The 25,435-nt window shown below is 40.3% G+C and overlaps 1 protein-coding gene across 1 annotated transcript in view; it reads left to right on the forward strand.

Annotated features, from left to right (window-relative positions):
* CACNA1E (calcium voltage-gated channel subunit alpha1 E) overlaps positions 1 to 25,435 on the forward strand; it is a 407,324-nt gene that overhangs the window by 281,924 nt on the left and 99,965 nt on the right. Inside the window, exons 20-22 of the mRNA XM_087726930.1 lie at positions 2,134 to 2,190; positions 4,084 to 4,677; positions 12,539 to 12,828. Of these exons, the coding sequence (XP_087583056.1) occupies positions 2,134 to 2,190; positions 4,084 to 4,677; positions 12,539 to 12,828 (941 nt within the window). The remainder of the gene's footprint in view (positions 1 to 2,133; positions 2,191 to 4,083; positions 4,678 to 12,538; positions 12,829 to 25,435) is intronic.

A 25,435-nucleotide genomic window follows, 5' to 3' on the forward strand; every position in this document is an offset into this window, starting at 1 on the left:
ATAGTACATACTAGGGATAGAGCACTGGCATTAATTTATCAATTCATTGATTAATATATGATTAACATTCTCTTTGTTGCTTTAATGATTTGATTTTAAACCAGTTACTAATAATTTTACAGATAATACAAATAGAGAGAATTGATTACAAAGCGATGTTCCATTTTATTTAAAGTATTATCCCAAAGCAGACACAAATATAGTATAAACATCGTTCATCAATAAATTTCTAGTAGATGACTCTTCCTGGATTTTTATTGGTATATTTAATAGTTCTTTTTAATTCATATTTCTGCCCCTGCTTTCCATTATTTTATGCAATATTTTAAGAATGTCAAAGACACGTGGAAGGCATGACATAAACTAGAAAGAAGAAGGTTGATTCAGAGGTTGTATTGAATTTTTTTTTTCTACATATGTTGTACTGCTCTCAAAAGTATGTGGGATCGAGACCAACCAGCCTGATGTAACTTCCATGATGTAAACATGGGCTGAAATATATTTTTATTTCAATTTTTTACCTCAGCTTTTCTATTAAGACAACTCCTGCTTTTGATTGTGTACAGATTCTGAAGATTCTGCTGAAGATTCAATATTCACAATATGCCCTAATACTCCTCTGTAACTACATTTTAAAGGAAGTTCAAAAGTAGTACAATCTATCTTTTTTTTAACTATGTTTTTGATGAAAATTATTCAAAACTGTAATATTTCCATTACCTAGAATCGGTTTGGTTATTTCCAAGATGAAATACACAGCTATTTTTTTCTGAAGGTGCTCATATTAGGAAGTAGTAACAAGTGGGAAATTAATAAAAGATGCAAAACAGTAATGTGCTACAGATTGAATATGCTTTTATAAAGTATTGGCAAAGTAGCAAAAAGCATTTTCTGTGTGTTCAAGATACAGATATGACTTACCATTTCATGGGTGAATCTGATGAAATATTTAAATAATTCTTATATAACAAAAAGGCTTCAGCAAATGGCAGCCCCTAGTTAGCTGTTGGCTATAATGGAGGTTGATCAAACAGCCCAGAAAAAGCAATGACATCATTTCTATTTTATTGCCAAGAAAACTCACCAGGAGGTAAACATGCCTTAAGGGCATCATTACTTTCATTATGTATCTCTGCTTTATATACTGATAGTCCTAAATGCAATGCCAGAAACCAGTGGTGCGTTTCAAAAATTGTTGGAACCTACTCTGTGGGTGTGGCTTCCTTTGTGGGAGTGGCTTGCCGCCCATGTGACCGGATATGAAATTATGAATTAGTACTTAGGTCGGTCCAAGTAGCTATTCAGAAGTTAGCGGTTAGGGTCTTTTCACAGAGGCACTGAGTTTTATAAATAGGAGCATGATAGTGTAGAATAATCATATCCAAGGACCAGTGGTGGGTTTCAAAAATTTTTGGAACCTCTTCTGTAGGTGTGGCCTGCTTTCCGGGTCCACTGGTGGAACCTCTTCTAACCGGTTCAGTAGATTTGACGAACCGGTTCTACCAAATAGGTGCGAACTGGTAGGAACACACCTCTGCCAGAAACTGACCTCAGATTTCTGCAGTTTGAAGAAAAAAACAACCTTTGTACAATTACTATCTCAACACCAAATGTTGGCATATTGTTATTATTATTTATTAGATTTAATAGAATCGTCCATTTGAATGGACTCTGGGCGGCTTACAAAATATAATTAAGAATTAAAGGAATTAAAAACATAAAATAAAACAAGACACCACAGACTAAAAACAAACACATCCCGCTTCAGGCGGAAAAACCACACAATCTAACTTCCCATAAAGTTTTGACCTTTTGCTGCATATTCAACACTCTTTCAGTCCAGCGCAGAACAAATATCTATGTATTTCCTTCTTTTTGTATACTTTTTCTTAACTGTGAAAAAATATGTATTCCAAACTCATAGACATTGGCTTATATTTAATGTTCACTATGGAAGTAATGAATTGGGTTTTATTTAACTAATTTATGTAGCCACCCATTGCATCACAAGTGAATTTATGTACAAGGGTTAATAGGTCTTTGGTTTTCTACTTGTGCATTATATGGGATTTTGAGTGCAGGGACCATCGGTGACATTGCAGTGGACTGAATGCATTCATTTTCCTTCCCCAGAAGAGACAGAAGGAGGAGACACCACATGTCGATGTGGGAACCACGTACCAGTAATCTGTATGTGTGCATGTGATGGCTTGTTGTGAGAGGTTACATGTGTGTATGTGATAGACTCCTGCTATTGAGTTCAAGTATGTGTTGTTTCATGTTTATGTTGTATGGGTGGATGTTTCAATCTAATAGTGTTTATGTGTGTACAGTTTGAGCAGCTATAAACCAGTGTGGGTCTATAATCCGTATTTATTATACAAGTATGAGAGTGTGCTTTATGTTTGTTTGTAGAGTAGGCTTTTGTGTATGAAACAGGTCTGAACTGTATTGTAACAACTACACTGTTGTGTGTGTGCAAAAAACAGTCCATTAAATCATGTGTGACTGTACGTATGTCAGTGTGTTGTGTGTTTTCTTACCAATATGCTAGACATGTGTTACTCCTGTGTCCATGTGTCTGTCCATAAAATTATGGTATGCAATTTTATAAGATCAGCAAAAAAAACCTTGGAACATTCGGTACTACAGATAAACACTTGCACAGCAGCACATACAATTTTCAGTTGCCCCTTAAAGCTGTCGTGACCCGTCAAAACTGCGGAGGACAAAATCGCGCTCGGTGAAAGTGCGCATTTGACGTCATCACAGCGCGACGAAAAAAATTAAAAATTGAAATAAAATTAAAATTAAAGCAAGCCGATTCACATAAAGGTAAGGGTTAGGTTTAGGTTTAGGGTTAGGGTTAGGTTAAGGGTTAGGGTTAGGTTTAGAGCGTTAGGGTTACATTTAGCGTTAGGTTAAGGGTTAGCGTTAGGTTTAGCGTTAGGTTAAGGGTTACGTTTAGGGTTAGATTTAGGGTTAGGTTAAGGATTAGATTTAGGGTTAGGTTAAGGGTTAGGTTTGGGGGGGGTTAGGGTAAGGTTTTCGCTTTATTTTTACATTTTTCGATCACAGCGCGATGTTTTCGTCACGCTGTGATGACGTCAAATGCGCGCTTTCATCGAGCGCAATTTTGTCCTCCACGGTTTTGTGGTGGAACCAAAGCTGTTAGATGATGAGAGGTACAGGCTTGATGGCATCAGTGGTAGAGATATTGCATGTTAACAGACAATTTCCCTAGCAACTGAGAAGAGCAGCTTTCTTAGTTATCCAACCCTGTATATGTGCCAAAAGGACCTACTTTCAAAACAGTGGGTTATGGGCTGCAGGTGACTGATTGAATCCAAGCATTGAGAGGAGAACCTAAGCATTGCCCGCCTCTAAATATGGGATTGCTGGGCCACTGGATCACCCTGGATGCATTTGCTTCACCCTGGCACTGAGCTGAATGGGACTTGGTACCGCATGCCTCCCCTACTGCTATTTCTTCCTGAGCCCTCTGCATGTACTTCTCTGGGCCCATCTCCCCTCTTCAGGCTGTTGGCTAATCACCACCCTTTCAGAGTAGCAAAGGAAACGTCCCATTTGCCTACTAAATGGGCCGGTCTTGAGTAGCCCTTGTGCTTGCATGCAATACTTTAAGTCATCCTTACCATATCCTTGCTTGTTGATGAACATTTACTTCTTCTACTTGTACTGTAAGTTTATTAAGATTGCAGTACATGCAGACTGATACCATATGTTTTAGTGATCTGTTGGGTGCTTTCACAAAGACAGTGTTGTCTTGTCGGTCTTTGGCCTCATTGTCCTGTTGTTCAGGCTTATTGCCATGTGCCCCGTGAATGTGGAATGAAATGTCTTCTAATGATTTGTTGACGTCATGCAAGTGGACTTGATTCTTTTATTATCCCGGAGATGCTGTGATTTTGCTGTGCATTCATGAAATTCAGGGAAAGAGAGAATCAAGGCCCAATATGTGATGTTTGTATGGTCCTAGTTGCATGCTGTATGTACTGGTATGTGTTTTTATGTTTCTGACAGGGCACAGATGGATTGAACCCATTTGTTTTCCTTTCCCAGGAGGGAGAGGAGAAGGAGACATCACATGTCTGTGTGGGAACAGCGGACTAGCCGGCTCCGGCGACATAGGCAAATGTCTAGCCAAGAGGGCATCAACAAGGATGAACCTCCTCTGCTCAATCCAAATGCCAGTATTTTTCGGAAAAGAAAGTTACTGGAAAACTCCGGCCTGGAAAAGATTGAGGGTGATCAAGGGGGTAGACCAGAGCAGACAAACGGAGAAAGTCTGGAGCAAAAACCCCCAGGGTCCAAACCCAGCATCCGGGATGACCAGAGAAGTCCATCTCCTCAGGCCAAGAAGGAATGGGAAGAATGGCACCACAAATCATTTCATGGGAATTGTGATATCAATGATCAGGAAAGCAAAGGGAGCGTAAGCTTTGAGGACAGAGCTAGGCTCCGGCAGAGTCAGAGGCGTAGCCGACACCGTAGGGTGAGGACTGAACCCAAGGAGAATAGAACAGTCAGCCAAGAGAATGGGCCAGAAGGAGTCGCACCAGCGAAAGGAGAGCAGAATGGGGACCAAAATGAAAATGGAGAAGAGAAGGAGACCATTGCTGAAAAGGAACCAGTGGCTGACATGGAGCTAAAAAGGTAGGTTCTTGATGGGGCCTCCCCAAGGAAATAAATAGGTGCGTGCCTATCCATTCTTATTTCTGCTAACCACCAAAATAGGTGATTGCTAAACCTTTATAAACATTTAGTGAAATGCAGCAAATTGTAATGGTCTTCTAGATTGACTATTAATGGCTAATAGCCATTTTACACATTCAGATCATCTAGGAATTATTGGATTGTACAAACAGTTATTAAAGCAATAAGTAGCTGACAATTAAGTGAAACCAAAGTGAAGTCCGTTATAGAAACCTGAAAGAAGTGAAGCTAGAGCCCAGGAGAATGGGATTTTTTTCCCCTCTGTAGAATATTTTTACCCTAATAGACAGAATTAATAGAATAACAGAGTTGGAAGGGATCTTGAAGGTCTTCTAGTTCAACCCCCTGCTCAAGCAGGAAACCCTATACAATTTCAGACAAATGGTTTCCAATCTCTTCTTAAAACCCTCTAAGGTTGGAGCACCCAAGTCATTCCACTGATTAATTGTTCTCATCATCAGGACGTTTCTCTTTACTTCTAGGATGGTTCTCTCTTTGATTAGTTTCCATACATTGTTTCTTGTACTACCTTTCCTCTTTTGAATATTGTACTCTGCTTCTTTTGTGTACTGCCTGAATAACTGTCAGAAAACATACTTTTCTTCTGCTATTACATTCTTTTAAAATAATATACAGATAGTTCACAACAGTGGTGGGTTTCAAAAATTGTTTGAACCTACTCTGTGGGTGTGGCCTCCTTTATGGGAGTGGCTTGCTGCCCATGTGACTGGTTGGAGGCTGGTTGGCCACCAGGAAGCACCTGAGCCTTGGACCAGTGGGGAGGAGACAAAGGAGAGTGATCCAGACGCCAGCAGTGAGTTGTTCCTGGATGCCCGGCACCAAAGAGCTAATAGGCGTCAGGAACAGTTGCGCAAGTACAGGAGGTAATTGCACTCAGCTGGTGGTCATTAGGCTCTTCTCCAGACTATAAAAGGACTGCTTGTGCACACGCCCTTTTTGCAGAAGTCAACGCAGGAACTAATGTTGGAGAACATTATTGTGAGCTTGGCAGGCTGGATTGTTGCCACGGCTTATCTGTGCTGGATTGCTGCCCAAGCTTGTCTGTGCCGGTTTGCTGCCAAGGACCTGTCTGTCTGTTAATTAAATGCCGTAACTTATCTTTGACTCGGAGTGTGTTGGTGTGGGAAGAGGGGGGTCAGAAAACGATCGCGCAGCAGAGCTTACAACTCCTGCAACGAGCGTGTGCACAATCATTCCTTTTATAGTCTTGAGAGGAGCCTAATTACCACCAGCTGAGTGCAATTATCTCCTGTAACTGCGCAACTGTTCTTTATGCCTCTTAGCTCTCCATTGCCGGGCATCCAGGACCAACTCCCTTGTCTCCTCCCCACTGCTCCAATGCATGACATCAGGATCACACTCCCTTGTCTCCTCCCCACTGGTCCAAGGCTCAGGAGCCTCCTGGTGGCCAACCAGCCTCTCTGCACTCTGATCGGAGTCGGAACCCTGTCCGGGGTCCTCCACATCCTCCAGAGCTGACTCATAGGGCCCCTCGCTGTCGGAGTCTGGTGGCAGCTCCAATAGCTCCTGCTGGATCACAACAGATATGGGTATAGAGGTAGATATAGATACACATGCAGATATACCGTAGATTCAAATGCAGATATTACCCTCTCAGTCAGCTCCATAGACAAGCAACATGTGGCAATAATCATTTAGTATCCTTACACGCATAGATGAAAGGGACGAGATAAAAGTGATGTGCAGTAAAAACTCAGTTTTCTGAAATAATAGGAGGAAGGAGGTGTCCATCACAATTGAATGTCAGTTTATAACAGTTAAATGACATGAATCACATGCAAATTGCTGTGATTCATGAAACTTAAATTACTTGTGCAAATCTGCCATAATTATACAATTATATGGATGCTGTCATTTTATACAAATTACACCAAATTGTCCAGACTGCTTCAAAAACAACAAACTTCATCTATTATTTGTGGGCACAAAAACTAATGTTTCTTTCTTAGTCTCCTACATGTGTTTCTTTGGGTCCCTTTCCCCCTTCTTACTTCCCCTTCTTTTGGGGTAACACTGGAGGACTCTTTGAATTATAAACTCTTGATGAGCTCTTTAAAATATCACATAAGACAAAAGATAGAAAAGAATGCAGAAGTAAAAGGGGATCTCTTTTTAGCTTTGTTGCATATTTATAAGTACTTTTACACACTCTACATGGAACTCAAATAAGATTAATTTGGATTTGTTATACTCCAACACAGTGGTTCTCAACCTTCCCAATGCCGCGACCCTTTAATACAGTTCCTCATGTTGTGTGTAGTAACCCCAACCATAACATTGGTGTCTTGGTTCCTAAGACCATCGAAAATATGTGTTTTCCGATGGTCTTAGGCGACTCCTGTGAAAGGATCGTTCGACCCCCAAAGGGTCCGACCCACAGATTGAGAACCACTGCGCTAATGGAAGGATTAAGCAAAGAAAAAATATGTGCTATTTTTCAATATGCACATTTACAGTGTATTAGAGTTATCAGATGAAAGTTGCAAACAAAAATGTTATTGCTATCCTGTGGTCATCCAAATTTTACTGCCCAGTTCTGGACAGTTTTATTTAACAATGTATAAAAGTATTGCTCTTATTCTTGTTAGCGAGAAGTTTTCATTACAATAGTTTATTTTTTTTGTGTCCTGATGGAATATCCGCAGAAATAAGGCAAGCAACAGAAGAATCAATACAGATTCTAATCAAGCTATGCCAGCAAATCTGAAGAACAGTATTATTACTAACAGATTAGAAGAGGTTGATCACATTCCTGTGTTCAGAAAGGGAGATTTAATAGTGTGCAGACTGTTGTGCAATATTCTCAATTTCACATGCTAGCAAAATAATATTTAGACTAATTCAATGCAGACTGGAGTCATACAATGGAAAAGGAGATGCCGGCTGGATTTAGGAAAAGTCAGTTAATACAAAACTTTATTGCCGATGAATGTTGGATGATTGAGGAAGCCAAAGAATGCCCCCCCCAAAATTCAGCATGTGTTAAATTGATTATAGAATAGCATTTGATTGTGTCAGCCATGCCAAGATGTGGAATGTGCTTAGGAAAATGGGAATTCCAGAACATTTCATTATCCTCATGCAAAACCTATAGACAGACCAGGAAGTGAAAGTATGGGCAGAATATGGCAAAATAAACTCTGTCCAGGTTGTCAAAGGAGTGAGGACTATATTCTCCCCATATTTATTCAACCAATATGCTTAATGTATTCTAAGCTGGACAAGAAAAAAGAAATCTGCTTTTAAAATTGGATGAAGAAATATCACTATCCTGAAATATGCAAACAGTATTCTGATAGCTGAAAATGCGAAAGTTATGCAGAACTATGGCTGTGCAAGTGATTAAAATGCAGCATTGCAGGTTAACTCGCTGTCCACTGCCAGGAGTTCGATCTTAAACATCTCAAGGTTGATTCAGGTTGACATCCTTCTGAGATGGGTAAAAGGAGAACACGGATTGTTGGGGGCAATATGCTGACTCTATAAACCACTTAGAGAGGGCTGTAAAGCGGTTTAGAGGTTTAGAGGTTTATTGGGATTTATATGCCGCCCTTTTCCCTGAGGGGACTCAGGGCGGCTTACAACCACAGGGGAGGGGAAGTGCAAGGTCAAAACAAAACAATTTGTGAACAAAAGAAAAATAATAAAACACAACTTTCATTCAGCAATCAAACACTCGGGCGGGTGATTGGAAACCTATTCCAATCCAGCACTATGAAGTGGTACATACGACGTCTAAATTCTATTGCTATATGCAAGTTCTAGTAATAAAAGCCAAAGGACAGAATGGGAAAAAAATGGGACTAAAATATAAAGAAGACAAACTTAATGACAACAATCAGCCTTAGAACTGACAAGCAAGTTATTAAAATGGTAAACTTCTACCTTTTCATGATCAATTATCAACAGAAAAGAATCCAACAGTTAGGAAACATACCCCAGACTAACACTTGGAAAAGCAACCATGAAATCTTTGGAAAAGATATTAAGATGTTGTGATGTGTCTATATCTACAAAGGACAGGCTGTGGCACTCCTTGTGATAAGGAAGGTTAGGACGTTAGAACTTAGAAAGAGAATTAACACATTTGAAATCTGGTTATTTCAGGAAACTCCTGAGAATGCTCTGGACAGCTAGAAAAATAAACAAATGAATCATCAAAGAATTCAATTCTCACTCAAGGTACAAATGATCAGGCTCAAATTATCCTACTTTGGATGCATTTTGAAACCACCTAGCTCTCAGGAGAAGGCTCTAGTCAGTGGTGGGTTTCAAAAATTGTTTGAACCTACTCTGTGGGTGTGGCCTCCTTTGTGGGAGTGGCTTGCCACCCATGTGACCGGATGGGAATGGCTTGCCACCCATGTGACCGGATATGAAGATGCCGACGACACTTGTCAGAACCACCTTAAATTACCTCACACACAGCACTGGCATGCATAAGAATATGAAGTAAACTTGTTTTTTAAAAGGCATCTTTGGTTTGCGTTAAAACAACTTCAACACACACAATGTTCTGATTGCACCACGAACGCAGTAGTCATCCTTACCTTTCACAGAGGCACTGAGTTTTATAAATATGAGCATGATAGTGTAGAATAATCATATCCAAGGACCAGTGGTGGGCTTCAAAAATTTTTGGGACCTCTTCTGTAGGTGTGGCCTGCTTTCCGGGTCCACTGGTGGAACCTCTTCTAACCGGTTCGGTAGATTTGATGAACTGGTTCTACCGAATAGGTGTGAACTGGTAGGAACCCACCTCTGGCTCTAGTGCTGGGAAAGGTGGAAGGAACAAAAAGAAGAGGATGGTGAACAGCAAGATAGATGGCCTCAATTACTGCACTTACCTGAAGGATCAAGTTAGGGACTCATCATAATGGAGAAAATCTAGCCATGCCATCACTGACTGACTTAATGGTACAAAATAATCAACCAATCCATTTTATTTAAATAAATGTATTTCAGTGCTCATCTACTTTGGAAGACTAAATTTAATGCTATTTGCTGGCTGTTTTTAAAATCATAGCTAATTTTGACAGCAGGTATAGTACAGTGGTTAAGACTATTGAGTTTTGAGCCAGGACATCCTACAAGGTACTTTTCAGTAAGTTATTATTTGTTTTGTTCCATTCATTAATATAAAAAAGACTTGCTAAGGCAAATACTGTATTTTCTGAGGGTTATTTTTGCTGACATGGTATTCCCTTTGAAACTCTCCTTTGATGTACAATATAAATACAGACTCGGTCATCCCTGCCAAATTTTTTGATCCTGAAATCAGAGGTATTTCTAGATGAGTCACATACCAGTATGTATAATATTTGATAGGGAGGTGGACCAATTGATGCTGTTTCTAATCTGGAATCCTCTGATTTATCCCTGCCAGTTGTCAGTCCTAATTCTTAACGTGGAAAATAATTTAAGGAAAGCACAATTGAAATTATAGCACCAAGCTTTTGGACAGAAGGGAGGGAAATGCACAACTGAGACACAGTTGGAGATGTTTCCAGATGAGAAAAGCCAATGAGATTGTAGAGGATTTGTTAAAAGCTGCCATTCGTGACTGTACCATGACTCTGAGAAAGGGCTAATGAAACTTTCTCTTTGCAAAGTAATTACGTGAGCCAGGGACTCTTATTCCTTCTACATGGACAGAGTCTCCTTTCTCTTCATTTCTCTAAACACACTGAAGGATGTCAGACTTTCTCAGAAAACAGTGAATAGAAAGGGGAAGTTTAATTGGCTTTACTTTGAATGTGGCTTTTCCTGAAAGCAAAATGCAGGTATAAAGGAAAATGCACACTACTCATATAAAGCAAGGGAAATCAAGCAGACATCTCTGCATTGTAAAACTGAACGTATGAAATTAACTACGTCAGAAATAGCCATCTTCCTAGAAAATTAATGGATTTTACAGATCATTTTCTTCAAGTTTAGATATCAGTAAGTGCAATCTTCTAGCCCTCTTAATTGTATAATAATAGAATAGTGTATAATAATAGAATAACAGAGCCGAGGTGGTGCAGTGGTTAAATGCAGCACTGCAGGCTACTTCAGCTGACTGTTATCTGCAGTTCAGTGGTTCAAATCTCACCGGTTCAGGGTTGACTCAGCCTTCCATCCTTCCGAGGTGGGTAAAATGAGGACCCGGATTGTTGTTGGGGGCAATATACTGACTCTGTAAACCGCTTAGAGAGGGCTGAAAGCCCTATGAAGCGGTATATAAGTCTAATTGCTAGTGTATAATAATAGGACAGTATATAATAATTACCTCCACCAGACCGATTCGATCCCACAGACTAGGCCTCCTCCGAATTCCATCCGCCGGCCAGTGTCGACTGGCAACTACCCGGAGGAGAGCCTTCTCTGTGGCTGCTCCGACCCTCTGGAACGAGCTCCCCATGGAGATTCGCACCCTCACCACCCTCCAGGCCTTCCGCAAAGCCCTTAAAACCTGGCTGTTCCGACAGGCCTGGGGCTAAAGAACCGTTGCCCCTATCTCGAATGGTATGATTGTTGCGTGTTTTAAATTATGTATTGTTTTGTGTTGTTGTTAATTTGTCTGTATCCCCCTTCCCTGGTTTGAGTTGTGAGCCGCCCTGAGGGAAAAGGGCGGCATACAAATGAAATGAAATAAACATAATAGAATAGTGTAAAATAATAGAATAGTGTATAATAATAGAATAACAGATTAGTGCAAATAAACATGTAGCCAAAATGTGTTGTTATTCATTTATACAGGGATCACATTGTTGAAGAGATTTATAGTAGTTTCATGGCCAGGCTTTAAACCATACTAGGCAAACAATGTGCAATTTGGGAAAGAAGATATTAATGATGGTGGAAAACTGGAAGAACAGAGCACTGGCTGCTTGAAAATAGATGAGTAGAATTCTTCCACATACTGCTATCTAATAATTGCTGCATAGAGAGAAGCTAATAAAGAAACTAAAAACTGAAAAAAGCAAGTTTTTCTGAAAAGTGGATATTCACTTTAATTGCTTGTAGCTTACAGCAAAAAAAAAAAAGTAACTTTTTTCTGCAGTGTTTCGGAAGATTTTTTTGATTTGATTTGATTTGATTTTACTTTATTTGTATGCCGCCCTTTTCCCTGAGGGGACTCAGGGCGGCTCACAATTCAAGGGAGGGGAGGAACAGACAAGTTACAAAACATAACATGAAGATCATACACCGTTAAAAAGCGCAACAGTCATACTATTCGAGTGGGGTTGAAGTCTTTAGCCCCAGGCCTGTCGGAACAGCCAGGTTTTAAGGGCTATGCGGAAGGCCTGGAGGGTGGTGAGGGTACGAATCTCCATGGGGAGTTCGTTCCAGAGGGTCGGAGCAGCCACCGAGAAGGCCCTCCTCCGGGTAGTTGCCAGTCTACACTGGCTGGCTGATGGAATTCGGAGGAGGCCTAATCTATGAGATCTTATTGGTCTAGTGGAGGTAATTGGCAGTAGGCGGTCTCTCAAGTACCCAGATCCAATACCATGAAGGGCTTTGTAGGTGACAACTAGCACCTTGAAGCGCACCCGGAGACCAACAGGCAGCCAGTGCAGCTCGCGGAGGATAGGTGTGACGTGGGTGAATCGGGATCACATCTACAAGTATCCAATATATCTAAGTTATTTAAAACACTGTGATATCCTAGCTATTATTTTTACTCTTATTCTCCTCTTTCTGCTTTGGCTCACAAACACGTGTCCGTAATCTCTATCCCTTACTATGGCCCTCTCTTTCTAAATTCTTCACCCAGGACCAGTGAAGCAACAACAAATAACGCCGAGCTTCCCATGCCCACCCAAGATCCAAGTCCTTCAGAAGGTCACCAGATGTTAGACAAAAGCAAGGAGGCCAGTCCAGTGGAGCAAGATGGTGGCAGCCTAGAGACAAGCGAGCAAGCGCTTTTGGGTGACCTATCAATGGAGACAGAGAGGACTATCAGCAGGAGTGAACCTGATCTTTCACTTATCACTGCCAACATGGATAAAGCAACAGAGAGCACGACCATCATGATTGATGTTCAAGACTCCACTGTGGTACAGAGTAAGTATCTATCTCTTTTTCTAATTTGATTCCAAATCTCAGCCTGTTAAAGGGAGATACAGATTGCCATGCAGCATTTGTCAGCCATTCTTGGTTGAGATCAAGATGTCCCCCTCTATGTTAAGATTTTAGAAGCTTTTGAAGCTGAGTTGTTCCAGAGGTTCACCGACAAATGCGCGCACGACAAATGCGTGCAGACAAAACCGCGGGGAGAAAACTGCAACCTCGAAATCGTGCCCACAACAGTGCGCCAACAACAGCGCGCCAACAACAAACAATGCGAAAACAACGTAATAACCCGAAACCTAACCCTAACCCTATCCCTAACCCTAAACCTAAACCTAACCCTGAACTTAACCCTAACCCTAACCCTAACCCTAACCCTAACCCTTACATTAACCCTAATCGCGCTTTTGTGGGCGCGCTTTTGTGGGCGCGCTTTTGTCGGCGCGCTATTGTGGGTGCGATTTTGAGGTCGCGGTTTTCTCGGTGCGGTTTTGTCGTCACGCTTTTGACGTGCACACATTTGTCGGATCACAGTTCCAGAGAGCAACTTCCCCTGGTTTTGTCAGGCCATCTTTATTTCGGTTTTTATGCTTTGTGCCTTTTCTTTCGGTGGGGTTCTTTTATTGTTTTAAAATTGTACTAAATATGGATGTTTCATCTGGTTTTATACTCTGTGCAACATACCAAGAGTTTCTGAATTGCAGTAGAAGAGAAATGTGGTCAAGAAATAAATGAAAAATATTCCTCTGCTCCTTTGTGTTGAATCGGGCCAAAGCGTCTTATAGATTTGTTGCTCTTTCATAAAGAAGTGACTGACAGTTTGACTGAAGTTATAGGGTTCAGTTATAGGGTTTTTATTATGTTGTGATTTGTGTTGGTATTATATTGTTGAAATAACCCTCAGCTAATTTTCTCTGAACCAAATTCATTTATTAATTATAGGGGGATGTCATAAAAGGACATCTGAAATGAGATGCAACCCCTTCCCAAATTTTTCTCTGGGTTGGCTCCAAATACACTAGCAATAGCAATAGCAGTTAGACTTATATACCGCTTCATAGGGCTTTCAGCCCTCTCTAAGCGGTTTACAGAGTCAGCATATTGCCCCCAACAACAATCCGGGTCCTCATTTTACCCACCTCGGAAGGATGGAAGGCTGAGTCAACCCTGAGCCAGTGAGATTTGAACCGCTGAACTGCAGAAGTGCAGTCAGCAGAAGTAGCCTGCAGTGCTGCATTTAACCACTGCGCCACCTCGGCTAGCCATCTTCCTTTCCTTACTGGTTAAATTGTAATAATGATCATATTAACAGTTGACAGGATAGGAGATGATGCTCTTTTCTCTTGACCCAACGTGTGGGGACTGCAAATCTCAGTGGAAGAAAGGTTTGCTAAATGTCTTTGTCAGTGTTGTATTTAGTGCAACTCTCAGAAAAAACTGCCTTTGTCATATCCTCCAAAATGTTAAGAAAAAGAAAGAAAGAAAGAAAGAAAGAAGGGAGGAAGGGAGGGAGGGAGGGAGGAAGTTGCTTATCTGTCTGTCTCCACCTTCATGGTGCCACTACAGCTCTTGATTTGATACAATCCCAGGGCAAAGATTTGAGAGAAAGAAAACTATTTAGAAGCTGGCAAGAAGTTTACAGGAAGATTACTGAGAAATAATCCAGGCTGGAATACTGTAATGTGCTCTACATGGGGCTGCCCTTGAAGAGCATCCGGAGACTTCAGCTAGTCCAGAATGCGGCCGCGCGAGTGATCGTGGGCGCACCACGGTTCGCTCACATAACACCGATCCTCCGTGAGCTGCACTGGCTACCTGTTGATCTCCGGGTGCACTTCAAGGTCCTACTCACCACCTATAAAGCGCTCCATGGTAGTGGATCTGGCTATTTGAGAGACCGCCTTCTGCCAATTACCTCCCTGCGTCCCATCAGATCGCATAGAGTTGGCCTCCTCCGTATTCCATCCGCCAGTCAGTGCCGACTGGCGACTACTCGGAGGAGAGCCTTCTCTGTTGCGGCTCCGACACTATGGAACAATCTCCCCGTGGAGATTCGTACCCTCACCACCGTCCAGGCCTTCCGCAAAGCCCTCAAGACCTGGCTATCCCATCAGGCCTGGGGATAAGTTTACTTTTACCCCTCCCGAATGTTGAGTGAATGTTGAGTTTTACTGTTTAATTTACTTTTGTTCACATTTCTTTTGTATTGTCCTACACTCCCCTTCCTTCTTGATTGTAAGCCGCCCTGAGTCTCCTCAGGGAAAAGGGCGGCCTATAAATGTCCAATAAATACCTAAAAAAGAAAAAGAAATGGAGGATGTAGACATCATAGACTTGAGAGTTTATGTCTTCTTTTCGCATCCGATATTACATTTTGAACTTTGGAAAACTTGCCCAGGCCATCCTAGTTGATGAGAAAGATATTCATCCCTTTTCTTACATGGAAGCGCTTTAAACAGGCTTGGTTTTAAGCTGATAATTATAAAGAGTCACTTTATAGAGTAGATGGGTGGCATAATAAATAAATTGCTGAAGATGATTGGGTCCAGGGGCATCCATGGAGAGTTGGGCAGGGATGAGAGATTAGAGTGCTGTATGAAAGTTGTGGCTTTTCAGCAGAATGCCCCTTTTCTATGGGTGTTATGATGTCATATCTCCAGTGGTGGGATTCAAAAAGATTTACTACTGGCTTTGTGGGTGTGGCTTGGTGGGCATGGCAGGGGAAGGATACTGCAAAAGCCCCATTCTCTTGCCACTCCTGGGGGAAGGATACTGTAAAATCTCCATTTCCACCCCACTCGAGGGGAAGGAGACTGCAAAATTCCCATTTCCACCTCACTTCAGGGGAAGGCTGCAAAATCCCCATTCCCTCCCCACCCAATCAATCTGCTTTCCAGCTCCGTTTCTCCTGTGCAGGTCAACAAAAGAAGACCTAGCCGATCAGCTGGGACTCGGGAGGCAGCAAATAGATGGGGGCGGGGCCAGCCAGAGGTGGTATTTGCCAGTTCCCCAAACCGTTCAAAATTTCCGCTACCTGTTCTCCAGAACCTGTCAGAACTGGCTGAATACCACCTCTGATATCCCCCGCTACAGGGTGCGTGTTTGTGCCTTGTTGCTGATTTTGTCATGTCGATGGAAGCATCAAGAATCCATGGTTGCCACTAACTGCAATCTGCTGCTAAATCCCTGTAAAGGGGAAAATAATTCAGAATCGAGTACTAAACTCTTATTACACCCATGCAAACTCCTAATTTTAGTTTCATAGCTATTTTTGTTCTGATGTAGCTCACCTGGAAGAAGCATTGAGTATAACTAAGCAAGTTTGGATGTAATAATTTTTTTATGTCCTTCCTAGATTGTTAAATACAATGAAATTAAATTTTAAATTAAAATTAAAAAATTAAAATAGAACTTTAAAAATTGACAACATCCTATCCATTTGCTATCAGAAATTTAGCTGTACTGTTATTTACACCCAAAAATTGGGAAACAAAGCTGAAAAATCTTGGTGGTGTGAGTGTGATGACTCTCTTTTTTTTGAAAATTTTTATTTTATTTTAATTGAACAAAAACACAAAAAATAATCATCCTTCATTGCATCTTGTGGAAAGCATGTCAATTGGTTACAGATAACTTTCGTGCATTTCTTCCACAGTCATTACTTATAGTTAATATTAGATTATACACTTTAAATCACAAATCTTTGTATATATTATTATCAATGTACCACAATTCTCATTTGACTACAATTATTTGAACATGCTTTTACCTGAAATCATTCATACTTAAAGACACAATCACATAATGGCATTCATTAGCTATTTCAAAAAAATCCTCCAATAACATTACACCTTTATAACATCTTTTAAATAAAAGTCAATTAATAAAGTTTCTAAACCTTCCCCTCCCCCTTTTCCCCCCAAACTCACTGTTTAGAATTTATATCCAAGTTACTTTTGCCAATACCATAGAATGTATATATTGTTAAACAATGTCCATTGACATTTCCTTGTTGTTATTATAATTGGCTAAAAATCATTTACTATTTATGTCCCATCTCCTCTCATCAGACCCCCCTCCAAAAAAACCTTACACCTTTATAACAAGATCTAAATAAAAATTTGTTAATAAAATTTATAGGTCTTTTTCCCAAGTCACAATTTGCAATTTATATCCAAATACATGTATATATCATTACGCTATATCCATTATCATTTCATTATTATTATTATAGTTAATTAATTATTAGTGAATAAACATTTGATAACAATCTAAAACAATCTAAGAGTTACAAAATTCTTACTTATTAATCACCAAAATCAACTATTTTTTTATTATCAACTTTCATTGTCAACCTGTATCTTTCCAGTAACAAAACAGTCTTATCTCTCTTGCCAATTGTGGTGTCAGTCTTCTTTTTATCTCCTTTATAAGGTTTTTATAGACTTCTCTCCTCACTTTGTTGCTTGAAGGGTCTCTCAGATAATCTCATTGCCCACCAGTTGCTACTAAAATTAGCTTGTCTTTGGTTGTCAATCTTGCTTCTGAAAAAAATTCTCTTCTTAAGTCCATCATCATTACTATTTTTCTTCTTCTTTGTCCTGGAATCTGGGGGTAGAGCTCCAATTCGTCGAATTCCCTTTTCCATATTCCCTTCTTTCCACTTTCACCCACGTTTGCTCCATTAATAAATTCATCTATTGTCTTATCTTTATCTTCTATATCTTCATTCTCCCCTTTAATTTTTGGGGCTCCAACCCCATCATCTTTTGCTGTGAGGAAGACTAGTCTTTCCAACTTCTTCTCCCATATCCTTCCAATAGATTTTGAATTCCAGCCAAGATATTTTAGAATTTTAAGGTTTCCTCATCTGAATATTGATCCATGTTTCCAAAACAGAAGAAAGAAAGAAAAAGAAAGAAAAAAACTAATAGCCATTGCCACTCTAGCCTTCCAGACCTCTTTTATTTTTTATTTTAGATTGACTTGAACACAAGTTCTTTTATGCTCTTCAAAGGAGAAGGGTTCTGTTTCCCCCATTTCTTTCTCCTGCCAAAATAGTTCTCAGAGGCACCTGTGAAAACAATGTGTGCCCTTGGCTCTTTATCAGTTTCTGTAAAGAAGTTGCAAACCCTTCAGCTACAAAGTCAGTGAAGTCAAAGAAGGAAAGAAAATAGATACGTTGTTTCCAAAACCCCAGCCTCTGATCTTCGAATGGCAGTGTTGCTACTTTTCACTTTATAATATTTATCTCTGGCTTATAGGAAACAAAGTTCTTTAGATTACTTTTAGTGAAATTTAAGAACAAGTAATAGGAAGAATTGTTAAAATAAGAAGGAAGGTTTTAATCCAGAAGTCAAAAAAATAAAGCAACAAAAAGCAGAAGAAAAAAAACCAATCCGTTCATTTTAAGAGGAGAAATGAGAAATGTTGCAAGCACTTCAATCCACAAAGAATAGTTACAAAAAAAAAAGCTTTCCACAGCAATCCAATTAGGGTTAGTTTTGCCACCCAGTTCTTTTGCTTAAGGATCTAATTTGGCTTTAAAGAAAAATTTCTTTGGGCAGTCTCTGGCAAAATAGAAAAAATACCTCACCAGATGGACTCACTTTCTCTTTTCACTTCCTTCCTTCTGGAGCATCCCAATTTCATCAGCCTGGGGGCTGCCTGTTTACCGCTGGCTTGAAGCGCTTCCCTTGGGTTGATCAGGGACTTTGCGATGTCCCTGACACCAGCAAGGCTTCGTCTTCCTGATCACTGTCTCTATGGGACAGTTTAGGTCTCAATGGACCGTCCAGTAGCAAAAGCGTCAACGGTAGTCTCGGAGTATCGAGACCGCACGTTGTGACATCGTGACGTGGCTCCTCCCATGAGTGTGATGACTCTTGATAGCAAATATAATCCACCATTATTATTATTGGACCACAAAACCAATGAGTGAAAAGCATTCTGCAAACCATCTTCAAGCAAAGGAAGGCAAAAATCCAGAGTAATGGTACTAAAATATTTATTATGGAAATCTAAGAAATTATCTGGAGCTTTTTTGTCTCAGGGAAAAAAATATGTTTCAAGCATATTTTGAGAACAAATGTATCTTCCTATTAAGTGTTATCTGTTAGTTCCTGCTATTCAAATAAAACATTTCTGGAGGCAGACATGTATCACTTGAAGCATATTGTGTAGCTGTAGGTCACTGGTGCTTAGCTGTTAAAAATAATATATTGCTAACTACCCCAACTTCTTGGTAGATTATTGGCATTATCACCTTCAAGAAAGAGGACAATCAATTTGTACTTTTCCCATCCTTTCCCATCCCTCTCTTCCTCTCTCCCTCTCTCTATTGCCAGTATTCCTATAATCCATCCATCTATCCATATCTCTCTCTCTCTCTCTCTCTCTCTCTCTTCAGTATTCCTATCATCCATCCACCAATCTCTCTCTCTCTCCCCATTCCCCATTGGCAGTATTCCTATCATCCAACCATCCATCCATCAATCTCTCTATCTCTATCTATCTATCATCTATCTATCTCTGTCTATCTGTGTCTGTCCGTCCATCTGTCCATCCATCCATCCAGTATAACATATACAGCACATACTACATATTAAAATATTATAATATAATGACAATGATATATAATGTAATATAACGTAATGAACGTACAACATAATCGTACAATACAATATTATATAGAGCAAAAGATTGGAAATATGTGAAGACTTTTAAGCCTACTTTGGGCTTGAAGTACACGTAATCCTCCGGTTACGACAGTTCACTTAGCAACTGTTCGAAGTTATAACATAGCACTCCCCCCCCACCCCCACCCAGTACTTACGACACAGTTCCAAAGTTGCGAATGTTGCAGCATCATGGCAGTTGTTCACAGTTATGAACGATGGCAGAGGCACTGCAACATTCTCCCTGCCTCTTCCCCACTCCCCCACTGGGTCTCCAGAGGCACTGGGCCTGTGGAGACTCACTTACCTTGGGATGCTCTATCAAGCCATCAGTTTCTTTTCCTGCTTCGGTGCATGTGCCTCTCTGGTCCTCTTTAAGTGTTCCAAAGTTTAAACCAGTGGTAGTCAACCTGGTCCCTACCACCCACTAGTGGGCGTTCCAGCTTTCATGGTGGGCGGTGGGGGTTTGCTGTAACTCTGCTTTATAAATTTTATAAAGAAAAGTTACTTCCCTACTTTATAAATCACCATTACGACAGTTCACTTCACCTATTGGTCTTTGGATACGCTTCAAGGCGCTAGTCGTCACTTATAAAGCCCTTCATGGTATTGGACCTGGGTACTTGAGAGACCGCCTGCTGCCAATTACCTCCAATAGACCGATTAGATCCCACAGATTAGGCCTCCTCCGAATTCCATCCGTCGGCCAATGCCGACTGGCGACTACCCGGAGGAGGGCCTTCTCTGTGGCTGCTCCGACCCTCTGGAACGAGCTCCCCGTGGAGATTCGAACCCTCACCATCCTCCAGGCCTTCCGCAAAGCCCTTAAAACCTGGCTGTTCCGACAGGCCTGGGGCTAAAGAGCTGTTGCCCCCCGCCTCGAATGGTATGACTGCTGTGTGTTTTTTAAATTATGTATTGTTATGTTCTGTCTTTTTTATTTCTTGTCTGTACCCCCTCCCCTGATTTGAATTGTGAGCCGCCCTGAGTCCCCCTTGGGGAAAAGGGCGGCATATAAATGTAATAAAATCAAATCAATCAATCAACCATCACTGTGGAAACGGTGGGCGGTTAGAAAATTTGTACTACTAACAGAGATACAAATGTGGGCGGTAGGCATAAAAAGGTTGACTACCCCTGGTTTAAACAGTCCCTTTTTGAAATAGGTTTTTTGAACATGAAAGAGGTCTATTTGGAGTTTGGAGTGCTTCAGAAATGGTCAGGACAGCGTCAGGACACTCCTGGCGAGGTTTGAACGACTTTATGTCACATTTAAAACAAAAATGTGTTTGAAATGTGAATGATTTGCATAGTGCTTATTATTGTGATGTTCTGTGAATTTCCCATTTCTCAGTTCATACTATTTTGTAGGGTCAGGGATTGATAGCTGGCACAATCGTTTTCCTTTTGGAGAAACAAGGGCACCAATAAGAAGCATGGAGAAAGCAGTTTTTAGGATGGGGATGTGGTTTTTCGTAATTACCTCTAACACCAGCAAAATATATATGTTATATTGTTTTATGAAGAGGGATGCAGTGCTTGTTTTAGGGTAACAAGAGCAAGCCATGGAAGCAATGGTGGGTTTCAAAAATTGTTCAAATCTACTCTGTGGGTGTGGCCTCCTTTGTGGGAGTGGCTTGCCGCCCATGTGACCGGATGGGAGTGGCTTGCCGCCCATGTGACCGGATATGAAGATGCCGACGACACTTGTCAGAACCAGCTTAAATTACCTCGCACACAGCCCTGGCATGCATAAGAATAGGATATAAACGTGTTTTTTAAAAGGCATCTTTGGTTTGCGTTAAAACAACTTCAACACACGCAATGTTCTGATTGCACCACAAACGCAGTAGTCATCCTTACCTTTCACAGAGGCACTGAGTTTTATAAATAGGAGCATGATAGTGTAGAATAATTATATCCAAGGACCAGTGGTGGGTTTCAAAAAAATTTGGAACCTCTTCTGTAGGTGTGGCCTGCTTTCTGGGTCCACTGGTGGAACCTCTTCTAACTGGTTTGGTAGATTTGACTGAATAGGTGCGAACTGGTAGGAACTCACCTCTGCATGGAAGCCATGGGGCTCAAGTATTTTCAGGTGCATTTGGGATTGAGACAAATGGGAAAATGTGATAAATTTCTGTACCTTGATGAAATATGAAACTATATGTAGCGTTCCAAGGATCATGTAGAATTAAATCAGAGTCCAAGGCAAAATTATTCTTAGTTCCAATTTAATAAATCAGACATCTTAGCACATCTGTGTTAATCCCAATTCTGGAAATTACATCAGAATCCCACCCAGTTAAAAGTTCATGATACTTGTCCCCACACCCACAATCCATCACATGGTCCAATCTTTTTCCACGCTGGCATCCACACCCAGCTTCTTCCGGTCAGGTGTAAAAGTGCGGAGAAAAATATGACCTTGGTCTTCTAGAAAAGAATGATAACAATACATTCCACAATCCTACTTCTTTCTATTCCCCCCTCCCATCAACTATACTAAAGAAACATAATGAAATAGGACAAAGTGTGGCAGGCCAAAATTCTAAAAGGAATATAATTGCAGGCCTGACACTACGTTTTTATGAATATAACATTATCACTTTTGATTATATTTTATTGCTGATTACAGTACTGTACTGTTTTTACTGTGAATTTGTAAGCCAAAAAACTGAGCCATTTCATGAAATCTGTGTGTGTTTGTGTGTGTTTGTGTGTGCCTGTGTGTATACATTCAGCCCCTAAGCTTTGCCCTCTTAGTGCTCCTCTGCCCATAGCCTTTTTTAATTAGCCACTTTCAGTTCTTTTTCTTGATTTTTCCTCTACCTATTCACTTTTTTCCCCTTTCTCCATTTCATGTATGGATGAATTTTCAGTTAATTTTTGGCAAAGCCTTCCATCACTAAAGAAAGCATTTCTTCTGTAAATAATGATGAATCAAGGGTACAAGGGTACCCTCCCTTCTTTTTCTTTTTTTAAATAAATCTCATTTATTTATTTTTGGTACTATGTGGAAGTAGGCAGCTATTGCAAAGACAGATGCCACGGAAATAATATTTTGCTACAGATTTCTTTTTTTCAGGGAAGGAATACAACCAAACCCAAAAGAAAATCCTCCATAATTATATACATATATATAATAGATTAGATGATAGATGATAGATGATAGATGATAGATGATAGATGATAGATGATAGATGATAGATGATAGATGATAGATGATAGATGATAGATGATAGATGATAGATGATAGATGATAGATGATAGATGATAGATGATAGATGATAGATGATAGATGATAGATGATAGATGATAGATGATAGATGATAGATGATAGATGATAGATGATAGATGATAGATGATAGATGATAGATATAGATGATAAGGAGCAGACCTGTGGCTTAATGGCTAAGACATCTGCCTAAGATGTAATATAGCACAGGTTCGAATCCCAGTAAGGGTATGGCTAGCTGATGAGAGCTAAATAGCTTGAAATAGATCTATACTAGTCTCCCTTTATTTATTTATCAGCAAAAATACAACATAGATGAGATAGAGATAGAGATAGAGATAGAGATAGAGATAGAGATAGAGATAGAGATAGAGATAGAGATAGATAGATAGATAGATAGATATAGATAGATAGATAGATAGATAGATAGATAGACAGATAGATAGACAGATATAAATAGAGATAGATAGATAGATAGATAGATAGATAGATAGATAGATAGATAGATAGATAGATAGATAGATATGGATATGGATATGGATATGGATATGGATATGGATATGGATATGGATATGGATATGGATATGGATATGGATATGGATATGGATATGGATATGGATATGGATATGGATAGATAGATAGATAGATAGATAGATAGATAGATATAGATAGAGAGATAGGGATAGAAATAGATAGATAGAAATATAGATAGATAGATAGATAGATAGATAGATAGATAGATAGATAGATAGACAGAGACAGAGACAGAGACAGAGACAGAGACAGAGACAGAGTCAGAGAGAGAGAGAGAGAGAGAGAGAGAGAGAGAGAGAGAGAGAGAGAGAGAGAGAGAGAGAGAGAGAGATGTCAGGCTAGGCCTAAAAATAATGTCTAGATAATTCCAAAACTTCAATTAATTTGGATGCCTTAGATATCGGAGTTGTAAAAATAGAATACTCATTCCAGTAAGATAATTTCATAGCATTCAATCTAAGTGCTTTCTCAGTCTGAAAAGGCTACCGAGTGCTTTCTCTTTGTCTTCACAACTCAAAAACTCCCTATGAAATCTGGATATTAATTACACAAAACTATTGCAAAAACATGTTTGTCTCTTCGATTTGGCCCCCTCTTATGCCCTCTCCCCGTCCTCCTCTCTTCTGATCTCCATCTCACCAGCTTCACAGCCAGGTGTGGAGAATATAAGCTAGCAATTAATGGCATGTTTTTTCTTGGTAGAAATTGTATCTTTAGACTGCAATTCCAGAGGTATGTGATTTGCACTACAGCAGCTGTGAAAATAAATAGTAGACAAGAGTTAAGTACATTCTATGATTTGCCTGCAGAACTAAACAAGTCTGGAATGTGCTAAAGGGCGCACCGTTCTGAAAGTCTCCATTTTTATTTTTAAAAAGAGCCATATTTCTAGCCCTTGCACACAAATATATGAAGAAAGATGAGGCTTTACCAAGTGTTAACTTATCACACCACACTTTGGATAAACCAGATGTTCATATTATTTTCTTGGTCGGGGATGAATGGAGAATTGTATGTTCTGCACATGTTTCAACAGGGCAACACATCTACAAGATTACAAGGGGTCTTTATTTCCATAGCTGTGCTCCTTTCTCTTCCATTGAATTACAAGTACAAAAATAAGTTATGGGAAACAGTGACAGTGGAAGGTTAAAATATGCAAATTACAGTTTGCAGAATTTACTTTTCTTGGCCCATAATTTGAATTGCTACTGTGCAGGATGTAATCTTTGTGAAAACTGTATGCACATATTCCTTCTACTCGGAACTGAACGTTTCAGTTTTCCAGCATGGGTTGCTATTCACATATTAGCTCATAACCTGGTGCTGCCAGGGGAATTTATTTATAGCGGGAAAATGTCCGGACCACCAAATGTAATTTCTAATGTTGGATTTTCCCTCTTACCAGAGGGAGCCCCCCTTGTGGAGTACTGTCAAACCGTTACTATGACAACTCTACTGCGCTGTACAGTAGAAGCCGTTTTAAGGCACAACAGGCTGTTCTTCACAGAACCCTGAGGGGTGTTAGAGGTATCGTACCCCACACAGTGTTGTTTTTTTCCAGAGAGTAAGTCATCTGTGTACCAAGTTTGGTTCAAACTGCTCGAGGTGTTCCAGAGTTATGCTGAAGCACACCACACACAGACCTTTAGATAGATAGATAGATAGATAGATAGATAGATGGATGGATGGATGGATGGATGGATGGATGGATGGATGGATGGATGGATGGATGGATGGATGGATGGATGGATAGATAGATAGATAGATAGATAGATAGATAGATAGATAGATAGATAGATAGATAGATAGATAGATAGATAGATAGATAGATAGATAATAGACAGACAGACAGACAGACAGATGTAGTATTGGGCACTCTATCTGCTTTTGTCATTCCTTTCCATTCCTAGAGCCGAGGTGGCTCAGTGGTTAAATGCAGCACTGCAGGCTACTTCAGCTGACTGCAGTTCTGCAGTTCGGCTGTTCAAATCTCACCGGCTCAGGGTTGACTCAGCCTTCCATCCTTCCGAGGTGGGTAAAATGAGGACCCGGATTGTTGTTGGGGGCGATATGCTGACTCTGTAAACAGCTTAGAGAGGGCTGAAAGCCCTATGAAGCGGTATATAAGTCTAACTGCTATTGCTATTTCTTA

The sequence above is a fragment of the Thamnophis sirtalis genome, unplaced genomic scaffold, assembly GCF_051295495.1.
Source record: "Thamnophis sirtalis isolate CommonGarterSnake01/CBP01778 unplaced genomic scaffold, rThaSir2_p1.2 scaffold_12, whole genome shotgun sequence".
Lineage (NCBI taxonomy): Eukaryota > Metazoa > Chordata > Lepidosauria > Squamata > Natricidae > Thamnophis > Thamnophis sirtalis.